Below are 12,165 nucleotides of genomic sequence, written 5' to 3'. Positions count from 1 at the left end.
ATACATGGAAGTTATATCTTTCAAAATATTCCCTCGAATTCGAAACCATGTCCATTCGTCAAAAAACATGCACACACTCACAAATAAGGTGGCTTCTTACTCACTCGTATTTATAGGTCCTCATCTATACATGCAAGTTTTGAGAATATCTATCCAATATTTTCAAAATAATCCAACTAATTCGCAACCAGGTCCGCTCGTCAAAGAACATGCACACACGCATGCACTCACAAAAAGATGGCTACCTACTCACTCGTATTTATAGGTCCTCATCTATACATAAAAGCTTTTATAATCCCTATCCAACATCTTCCAAAATATTCCCACGAATTCGCAACCACGTCCATTCGTCAAAGAACATGCACACACACAAATAAGGTGGCTTTCTACTCACTCGTATTTATAGGCCATCATCTATACATGGAAGTTTTGAGAATCCCTATCCAAAATATTCCCACGAATTCCCAACCACGTTCATTCGTCATAGAACATGCACACATATACACAAATAAAGTGGCTTCTTACTCACTCGTATTTATAGGCCATCATCTATACATGGAACTTTTGAGAATATCTATCCCATATCTTCCAAAATATTCCCACAAATTCGCAACCACGTCCATTCGTCAAAGAACATGCACACACACCAATAAGGTGGCTTTCTACTCACTCGTATTTATAGGCCGCGGAAGTTTTTATAATCCCTACATGGGAGTTTTTATAATCCCTATCCAACATCTTCCAAAGTATTCCCACGAATTCGCAACCACGTCCATTCGTCAAAGAACATGTGCACACACACATAAGGTGGCTTCCTCCTCACTCGTATTTATAGGTCATCATCTATATATGAGAATCCATATCCAATATTTTCCAAAATATTGCCACGGGTTCCCAACCACGTCCATTCGTCAAGAACATGCACACGTACACACACAAACCAACTAATGCATAAAAACAACAAAGGGGACCGTAACTATAAAAACGAGTGAGTCTAAGATGGCAATTAATGACGTTACAAAGAGATCCATAAAATTACGAATGAAATAGGTATAGGAAAGAAAATACAACAATTCATAAAAAAAAAAACAAAAAGTGGGGGATGATTTCTGACGTCACAAAACCACACCAACCGAACATTTGTTTTATAACCCAAACTAACTTCCACTTTCAAAATTTCTCTTTCCAGGTCACCGCACATATTTTGTGGTGGGCCGACGAAAAGATATCTCCCGTACGAATAGCATCTGTCCCAGTGTCCATGCCAACTCGAATGGCAGTCATCTAATGTTACCCGGTATCCAGGGACAAACCGGTTCCCTATCACACAGTGCTACCAATATCTCGGTAATACATCCAAATGTACCGCCAGCATCACCGGTGGGTCAACTCTCCTCTTCGCTGAACCCCTCACCCGTTCTTTCGATACGACCAAGACTGACATCGCTGAGCATGAAATTACGTAAAAAATCCCAGTCACGAGATTGTGATATAGAGCGGGGCATCATACATCCCGCTGCGGCGGGTATACCACCCGTCATTGTATGCCGTGAACGACCAAAGATAATTATTACCACAAAAAGCCTACCCGGTAGTTTAGATTCGGAAAATGATCCAAATGAGGCGGCCACAGATGAAATCATTCCCACGACGAATGGCAAGACACATCTAACAAATGGCAATTCGGCAGTGGCCAGACCAAAGATCCGATTAAAGGTGTGGAAGGTACCGAGGTTTCTGAAAAAATTTGAGGAGAAAACCAAGACACATGATAAGTCCACCAGCACCGATGTAAGTATTAGTTTAATGTCAAATGGACCAAAGACCCCAACCACAGTGGCGCCCAACGAGGAGTCGGTGGCATTTATTGAACCAAATGGTTATCAGCAGCTGCCGGTGGTTATTGAAAATGCCAAATCGAATCCGAATATGTTGGAAATACCACAGAAACCGATGTTACATCATGTGGCCACCTCAACGGGCATTTGTTCGAGTGTTAATCGTTCGCCGGATGCCAGTTGCTGTTCGCCGGGACAGTACTCCATGTTTGATGATATCATTGATATACGTTCGTACATCAGCCAATCGAGAAGTGATATATCGCCGTTTGGACGCTCGGGCAGCTATCGTTCTCAGTGTGGCCGAAGTGGGCAATCGGAGACCTCACCCCTGCCGCGACAACGAGCCGCCACCTTGACCACAAATAAGGCGGATGGAGCAACAGCGGCTTTGGCCTCGGCTGCAGTGGCATTGACACCATCCGGTGGCAATAATCCCTGCCAACCTCTTATTGTACCGGGAATCTCTACACCTGCCCAACCCACACACTCACGCAACTCCAGCATATGGCCCGACGGCCTAAGTATATGTCCCTCGGCCACATCACGCAAGGACTCGGGCATCAAGAGCAACTCACGTCGTTCTTCCATACAGCAGCAAATCTATGCCCTCAACCAGACCGCCATCAGTACCCATCGGGTATCGGGCTATTTTACAAGCTCCACTTCCAGCATCTCGAATTTAGGAGATGTCCAAACTTTACCTCATGTGCCACTACCTCCCTTGCCATCGTCACATCCCGGTTCGACGGGTCAGGTTGCTGACCCGCTGGCCGCTTGTTTACAACAATTACGCAAACAATCGGATCTTCAGCTGATACGTTGTGTCCGCGACAATGCCAAATCCCAAAGGAGTTATCTAGTCAAGCCTCCGTTGAGGAGATTTAGTTTGTACTTTAAGTCAAGGCCAATGGAGCGTGATTTCCGCTCGAAGGCTCATCGTTTTGGCAATGAAAATGAAACGGAGGGCCCGCCCACGTTAGCCACACCGCGCTACAATACCTACATCGATATATTTGTGGGCCTGGCGGTGTATTTATGCATTTCGATATCGCTGTTCCTGATGACGCCCAACACCATGACGCCAAGTTTCCGCCTGTGGGTTTCATTGTTCACCTGCTTTACGGCAATACAGGTATTTGCCCTGTTTCTTTTTACCCGTCAAATGTGTCGGCGTCAATCCTCACATACCCGTTCGAAATTGACCAACTCTGAATCGTGTGCAGATCGAATTTTTGAGGCCATCTCCAGTTGGTATCCCTGGCATATTTGCCTGGCCGTGCTGATGGCCATGCCGGTCATCTTGATCATAGCAAATTTCCTGTTACTCGATCTCAATGAATTGGAGGCCTTTGAGTACCACTACGGCTTCCTCATTTTCGTGTGCATTGTCCATTTTTGTAATTTCACCCAACTCAACTGTTGGATGCGGAATATTCTGGCCTTTATGGCGGCCATGTGTTTTGTGGGCATTGCCGTTTCCCAGTTACTGGTCTATTCGAATCGCACCGATGCCCAAGAGGCCTCAGAGGCATTGCTAAATGTTACCCACCTGCCGTTGAGTTCCAAGGCTGCCCTGAACTACATCATCGAAGAAATCAAATGGTTCCAAGATTATCATGTCGAAATCTATTTGGATCTATTTTTGATCCTGGTTCTCGTTTGGTTCCTAAATCGGGAATTTGAAATCGGCTATCGGTTGACATTCTATGGCAATGCCGTCGCAAATCAGGATAAAATACGGGTACAAAATATGAAAAACCAAGCCGACATGTTGCTACACAACATCATACCAAAACATGTGGCGGAACATTTGAAAAATACCGCCAAATATTCCGAGAATCACCACAATGTGGGCATCATATTCGCCTCCATTGTCAACTTCAATGAAATGTACGATGAAAGTTATTTGGGAGGCAAGGAATACCTGCGAGTACTCAACGAACTCATAGGGGACTTTGATGAACTACTCTCACGACCCGAATTTAAATGTGTGGAAAAAATCAAAACCATTGGTTCCACATTCATGGCCGCCAGTGGCCTTGATCCCAAGCACCGTGGTGATGGCAACGAACACATTCATGCCCTCATGGAATTCTCCATTGCCATGCAGGGTGTGGTGGATGCCTTTAACAAAGATTTGTTGGAATTCAATTTAATTTTACGCATCGGTTTCAATGTAGGCGATGTAACGGCCGGTGTTATTGGCACCAGTAAACTGCACTACGACATTTGGGGCGATGCCGTTAATGTAGCCTCCCGCATGGACTCCACCGGCGTTTCGAATCGTATACAGGTGGGTAAAGATTGTCTACAATTTTTGGAAACAAAATATGAATTTGAGCCGAGAGGTAGTGTTTATGTGAAGGGTAAAGACAACATGGAAGTGTTCCTGTTCACACAACGCAAACCCGATCTGGTCGGCGACGACGATGAGATGGAGGAAGAAGATGCCAGTCATAGTGGTGGTCCTTTATTGGGTGAGATGAAAAATGGTAATGGTAGCATTAGTTAAAGCGGGGGGAGAGAGAGAGAAATAACGTGTTGAAATTTCTCTAAACAAAATGAGAAAGAATGGTAAAATGCAAGGCTATTTTTAAGGTCTCTCCTTAAAACCAGCTGATATCCTCTATGCCGGCGAAATGCAATGTTATTGTGAATTAAACATATGGAGCTTCAAGGTAAACAACAGTGTTGCCATATTGAGAGTGTTTCAATCACAATTGTAGTTTTTGTTATTTTTTTGAAAAGAAAAATATAAACAGCCATCATTGTGATTGAATCACTCTCAAACTATCAAAGAGAAAAATCAAGTTCGTTCCATGGTCTATAAAAAAGTCACAGATTCCAGAATATGCAAAAATTTAAAAAAATTACTACCATAACCGACTTTTCCTTTAATACATCGAAAAAGCTGCAAAAGTAGTAGTCTTGAAGGCTGAAGGAATGTCTAATTTACAGAAATGCCTTTTCAAAAGACAAAAGAGATTATTAATGTTCAAAATGCCAAAATTTGTCTTTGCGATGTGGGCGTTCCGACATTTTCGAAAACAACTGTAATATCGTCTAGGAAATATGCTTTTTTTTGGCAAAATCTATTTAATATGGTCACATAGAATGCAAATTCAGGTTTTGGTCATCTCTTGCTGTCAAATGCTTTTCTGCGGAAATTCCATCAAAAAGGAAGAAAATACAATGTAATATTACACAACTTTTGCATTTCAAGTTGTACATGTTTTTTTTTCACTCATAAAAAATTATTCAAAAACTCTAGAGCTAAAAAAAGAAGACAGTTATATCCTTTAAATTAAATTCAAAAATTATACTACGAGTAACAATTATAAGGTGGCATTTTTACTGCTAATTCGACAGGACTCCATTCAAAGTCAAAATCTTCCAAAACACTTTTTTTATTGGGGATAGTTTCAAAGTAAGATATGTTCTTTAATCAATGTGAGGGTCTGGAAAAAAGTATCACAAATTTTTGTTTATAAAACTTTTATTTTACCAGTCTGGATTCTGGAAAATTTCAAAGCTACGGACTCTTAGCTTTTTATACTTTTATAAATCCTTTGCATATACAAATTGAGTCCAATAATTTGAGGTGCATTACTACCATAATGGCAAACCCAGGTTTCAAATATTTTCTACGTTTTATTCAAATTTTCAATTTATTTTGGCCAAATTTCAGTATTTTGAGTTCTCATTATGTGGAGACGCTACTAGGAAAAATTATGCATCAAATTTAAATATGTTTTTTTTTTTTTCTTTATGGCAAGTACGGTGCGAACATTTTCTTGATAATATAATGGAAATAGAAATATATTTTCTTCAACCACTTACAGTGAAAATTTATGCAGAATATTTTTTCCCTGACGTCATTATTCTATAATGGTGCTTTGCAGGGAAATTTTTCATAAACTCACGTAGGGTATGGAAATAACCATAAAATTTACACCTTTCCTGGAAAAAAAGATACTAGTATTTTATAAAAATACATTTGTGGACTATTTTAACTTCCTACGACTTAAGGGACTAAAAATACCCCCTTGGTGACTCAACTTAAGGTTAAAAATCCATATCCGAAATAATGCTCGTGTTTTTAACAACAATATTGTCAAAGACGCAATGAAAATTACAAAAAATGAAGAAAGAGGGAGGAACTTGCCCAACTCGAGTTTGGTTACTTTTCGATGCATACTTTCAAAACAACGAAACAAGTGTCGTCTATTTTTAGCTATACTTTTAGAATCCGCCGGATTTCTCCTGTCATCATTTAAAAAAATAATTTTTTCACACAGTGTAATCGCAGCTTCGAGTTTGTGGTAGTAAAATGTTAAACTGATTCAGGACAGTTTGTCTTGTGTAAAAGTCAGTGTTCCAGTTTTGATGAAATCATCATGGTACCAAGGAAGATCTAACAGGTAACCGCATCGGCGAATTGCTACAAAAAAGCAACTTAGATGTCAAAATTGGCATCTAAGGCGAAAAACATAGATTCGCCATGACATTTAAATGTTGCGGCAAATTTGTTTCAACCAATCAGAAACGAGGTGTTTGTTTACATTTTATTTTGTGTGCCTCTCGTCGTAAACGAACGTCGCAATAAAAGTTTTTATTGTAAAACAAATAAGAGTAAAATAAGTATTAATTGTAGTATTGCGATATTTTTAAACCAAGAAACTTATAATGACTATATTTTACTGGTTTAAACCGAAAGTTTTCCGGAACTGCAAATGACAAGAGTCGAATTCTTGCACTACTTCCCGTGATGCTGTGCTTTGGGAATCTTAGATGTTGAGGCTAACTTAATTCTTAAAGCTGCACTCCATTCTAACCTCCTTCCTTTATTTTCTTTTAATTTTTTTACTGGTTGCACTCTTAACTTGCTCTTAAATTATTTGAAATATTATAAAAAGGTACTTTTAGGGAAGACAACATAAACAAATTTATTGTTGCTTTCATTTAGGGCGAATTCTTCATTACAACAATTTGTTTTGACATTTAATGGTGCCGTCAGCTGGGCTGATGCGATTACCTAGTACATCTACCTTGACTCTGGGTTTATAAAAGGTGAGGCAGAGACAGTTTATATATTATTTGCCAAAATACTTAAATTGGCCTTTGTGACGTAGGCGTACCGATAATTCCAGAAACATTTGTAACAACGTCAACGAAAATCTCATCGCTATTTGAATGACTTAAGTTATCGGCTGGCTTCCTCGTAGAGGATCAAAGCAAAGACATAGGTCTTTTTAGTTTTAGGTGGACTTAGTTCGATTTTGACCCTACGCTCCTTTGATATTTTCCGAAGAACCATCTTAACTTTAATCTTCCGCTGCTTTAAACGCCCCCCCACACATGTTTTACTAAGATTCCTCATTTATTTGACGATATGGGTTTTACATATGTAGTGTCAAATTTTCAATATGTAGAAGTTGCACACATCGTGTGATACATGGACAACATTTCAGTTGTGAAATACATGAGTAAAGTACAAATGTACTTTTTCGATACAAAAAATTAAATTTGTAATAAAAAGTCATCCAAAAAGTATTGTAATTTTCTAGAAAATTCAATATAATCAGAGTGTAACCAAAAAAATCTATGCAGGTGTGCGATAGCAAGAATTTATAGTCATTTTTTTAATAATACCTTTGGCATACACACTAGAATACACATGGATAAAAAAAGTGCAGCACATATGTAAAACCCCCTTCGTCTGTTAACAGCTTTAAGTGACAAATTTGACACACACACACGAAAATACAGGTAGACAATAAATGTGACAGTACATATATAAACGCATCTTTATGGGTGACGAATATCGATCTATAGATCACTGATGAAATGAAATTAAAAGGTTGTAAAACCTTCTCATTGCGATGTAAATCGCGTTGTTCACTCTCAAAGTTACGAAACACATAAAATATAGGCGCGGTTCTTAATTCAAAGTACCATTATCCAGTTTTTCATGCTGTTTGACGGGCAATATCGGTGTACTCCTTTTGCTACCTCTTCCACAAAGCGTTAACATTTTGAATGACCACAACGTTCACAAAAGACGAAATATGAATATGATTCTCTTCAAATTTTACAGAAGTTTGAATAATTGTAACTCTCATAACATGCGAACGTCAACGATTTTCTTCAAACTTTGTCCGTCCGTCTGTCCATAGTATGTCATTCCGTTTGTAACACCTCGAAATACACATTTTAGACCCCACAAAGTATATATATTCTTAATCAGCATAAAATTCTATGACGATTTAGCGATGTCCGTCTGTGGAAATCACTCTAGCTTCCAAACGAATTTAAGTAGATTGATAAAATTTTGCTCAAATGTATGTTATATCTGCAGGACTTTTGGTATTGAAAGGTCCACGTTTTGGTATAGCCCCCACATCACTGTACCTCCCGATATTCGGTATTTTAATGATTTTAGCGAATTTATTCACCGAAATAGTTTCAAATTTGGTATTTGAAGTTCGTAATGAATACTACAGCCTACGACAGAAAATTGTCTGTGCAGGTCCACGTCTTCGTATAGCCCCCATATAACGGTACCTTCCGATATTCGGTATTTTGATTTTATCGACATTATAACCGATTTTTTTTAAAGTTTCGCATTTGAATATTGTATTGACTTATGACAAATACATTCGGTATTTTTAAGATTTTAACAGAAGTTTTAACGGATTTTACTGTTTTTGAGAATTGCCAAATTCGTTCCAAATGGTGGAGGGTATTCAAAGTTCGGTCCGGCCGAACTTACAGCTTTTTTACTTGTTATTCATTTTTTCAATTTTTTTCTGAAAATGTTGAGTTTAAAATAAACTTTTGTATATTTCGGAAGAACCATTTGTCAAATTTTTTATGGCGATAGACAAATTAATAATTTTTTTCTCTTTCATATTTTTTGTCGAAATTTCAACTCGTGACAAGAAGCATGCCTCACATGAGAGCGAAATTAATAATTTAAAAAATTTCGTTAAATTTTTGTATTTTGCATTTTAATATGTGGAATGACACATATTTCTGAGAGTGTTACATTTTGGGTAGGGAGACATTTAATAAGTATAGGTAAACCAACGAATCGAGTGAATCACGTACCGTGTAAACACAGTATTACCAGTTTCAAAACAAAAATGGGTTGTTTGAAATAATAGTTCGCTAAGGGCGGTTATTACATCTTTCCGATAGATAATTTTTCAACAATTTTTACAAATTTTAATAAATTTTCATTTAAAATTTTCAATTCCAAAATCGGTTTGACAGTTCATGTACCTGTATTCTTCTACCATGGTATCTCTGTAATATTGAATATATGGTAGAATTCCCAGGGTAACCCAGTGTAATCATATGTTTACAGCTTCTCAAAACTTTTTCTTTAACAACATCTTATTGTCTAAACATAGATTCATAAATCCATTTTATATACACAAGTCGAAAATGAGAACTTGCTTTCTATGCAGTTAACATTTGACAAGGTAAATTGCAGAAAATGCAGAGATGGAAATGTAGTATTATGTATGTAATTACAAGTGAGAACTTGCATTCTATGTTGTTCAATTTGAAAAAAAATGCAGAACCGGATATAATTATTTGAAATCAGACTACCAGAGTCAGATTTATTGTGCCATGTGGTGTATACAAATCGGTTTGTTGAAAAAAGTGTTGCCATATTATCCGTATTATTATGTTTTTAGATATTTTTAGAGCATTATACTAGGAAACTCTCGTTTGTGTCAGTTGTCCAACTCCCCTCGAAATGGTTGCGAAACAATTTCTGGCTACGTCGGTGATAATATCACAACCATGGTACAATAAAAAGTAAGGAAGAGCTACCAGCTGATTACAATTATTTTTTCTAAATGTGCCCGACTTCTGCCAATTTTGTGTATGTATTTATTGTTTTTGAAAAATAAAATCAAAATTTATTCAAAACCAATGATTGGAAGACGCGTTCATTGCGGCTCGCGCGTTAAAGCTTTTAACCAGTGGATCATATTTTTGAGAGAAAATCCAGGCATTTTATTCAGTTTTCGCGTTATTTAACTCATTTTAAAAATGAGGAAATACATGAAAAGAAAATGAAAACTGATTGTTATATATAATTTTAAATCAGTCTGACAGGAAGCGGGCATAGCCTCAGAGCTGTATTTCTTTAGTTTTACGAAGCTGTTCTACCTCCTTATTGTACCATGATCACAACCATAATGCATTGTTACACAGCGTTTACACACAACTCTTTTTTTACTTTAACGTAATAATTGACCATTCACAATAAATTAAACATATGTTTTTCACAGTCTAATTTATTGTGATTGCTAATTATTTTATTACGTTTAACCAAAAAAAAAAAAAATTATGTAAATGTATCTTTACCATTTAGTGTCACACAAAGATCTACCCAATATATAAAGGACCACTACGCAGAAAATCTCCAAGGGTTTTAAAAATGTACCTAATTTCCTTGAAATAAAAATGATTTTTTAAAGAAAAAAAATTAAAAGCGAATGGCGTACATAAACATATATGTATGTATATATATTCGCAATATTAACAAATTGCAAGACCACACATAATAAAACCCCATTTTTAAATATTTTTATTTTTATACTCATCTTGCCGTTGAATAGAGCATAAACGAAAACCTGAAATATTATAGAAAATAATAAAATACAAATAAATTTAAAAACAAAATAAATTAAATTTATATAAGTGTCATATAGCAGAAAGTAAAAACAACAAAAAATATTATTTAATAATATTTATAAATAATTATTTATAGAATATTAAATATACAAAACGAAATTGAAACGTTGCAAAGAGAACAAAAATTTGTTGCACAAGGCGATGATGATCCGTTGGTTATTTTTTCAAAAATGGATCGATTGTTTCATTTGACAAATATACACGAAAAAAATCTAATTCTAAACAAAATATTAAAACTTTATAAATTGTTGAATAAAATTTAAATGCATGTAGCAGGTTTGAGATATTTAAGGGTAACATAAAAGTTGAATTTTAAAGTAAAGATATGAAAATATATGATTTGGTAACTCACTATTTTATGCTCTGTTCCAGAATTTCAATTTTTCCTTTACGATACATAAAAATATTGGAAAACTAGTTGATTTTTTGCAGATTTTGGAGCAGATCATTAAATTCCCACATTTTGAGTTCAACAATTTGCAAAGTTTTAATCGACAAACTGTTATCCTTCATATACACACAAGAAAAAAAAATAATATTTATTTAAGAAAAATATTTAAATAAAATGTAAAGCAACAAAGCAAAAGCTCAAATAAAAACTAAAAATATACAACAAATATTCACTCACGTACTACACACACATGAAAAAGAAACGAACTCAAGTTTAAAACTGTTTTAAAACCAAACACACAAAAAAATAAAACATTAATGTAATCTAATATATATATACACGCAAAAATATATTTTTAAAATATATATATAAAAAAACTTATAAAAATAAGAAGAAAAGAAATACTATTTTATTTATTCTATGTCTACACAAATAAAAACAAAACAAACAGCTGTTACACTCTTTGAAAATTTTATAAAAAAAATAAAATAAATTATATATACATATACTAATATTAATATATTTGTAAAAAATAACTTATAATTATTTTTTAGAAACTGTTAAACTACACTTGTTTTTTAAAAAAAGTGATTTTTTGTAATATTTTCTGTGACCATAAATAAATTGTAAAATTAACTTCTAAACAACTCTAAGCTATTTTTAAGTATGTAATAAAAATTATATAAGGTTTAAATAATTTAAAAAAAAATTTAATTTAAAAATATTTTTAATAAAACTTAAAAAAAAAAAAAAAAAAAAAAAATATATATATATATATATATATATATATATATATATATATATATATATATATATATATATATATATATATATATATATATATATATAAAAATAGAAAATCAATATATAAAAAATAGGTTTTATAAAAAATATTTTTTTATTTTTTAATGGAAATTACTGTAAATATTTTACTTGATTTTGTTTAAACCTTAATTATTTGTTTTCTATTTTAATTTTTTTAAATTAAATTTAATTGCAATTTCTTGTCATTTTTTGTATATTATGAAAATCTGAAAAATATATCTAATATTATTGTAAAAAAATTCCAAAATTCTTTGATTAGATTTTTTTATTTTAATTTTTTATTGCAATTTCTTGTCATTTATTGTATATTATGAATATCTGAAAAATATCTGTAATACTGTTGTAAAAAAAAAAATCCTATAAAAAAGTTAAACTTCTTTCCCATTTTTATAG

General features: G+C 34.5%; 1 protein-coding gene across 2 annotated transcripts in view; it reads left to right on the top strand.

Annotated features, from left to right (window-relative positions):
- The window catches only part of LOC101898652 (adenylate cyclase type 9), a 306,555-nt gene extending 295,446 nt beyond the window's left edge, over positions 1-11,109 (top strand). For both annotated transcript variants that reach the window (XM_059122004.1, XM_059122005.1), the window contains one exon: positions 1,190-11,109. In XM_059122004.1, the coding sequence (XP_058977987.1) occupies positions 1,190-4,353 (3,164 nt within the window). In that variant the 3' untranslated portion in view covers positions 4,354-11,109. The remainder of the gene's footprint in view (positions 1-1,189) is intronic.
- Positions 11,110-12,165: the final 1,056 nt, after the last annotated feature.

This window comes from Musca domestica, unplaced genomic scaffold (genome assembly GCF_030504385.1).
Source record: "Musca domestica strain aabys unplaced genomic scaffold, Musca_domestica.polishedcontigs.V.1.1 2, whole genome shotgun sequence".
Taxonomy (NCBI): domain Eukaryota; kingdom Metazoa; phylum Arthropoda; class Insecta; order Diptera; family Muscidae; genus Musca; species Musca domestica.
Note: the sequence above shows the minus strand (reverse complement) of the source record. Positions and strands in the feature narration are given on the sequence as shown.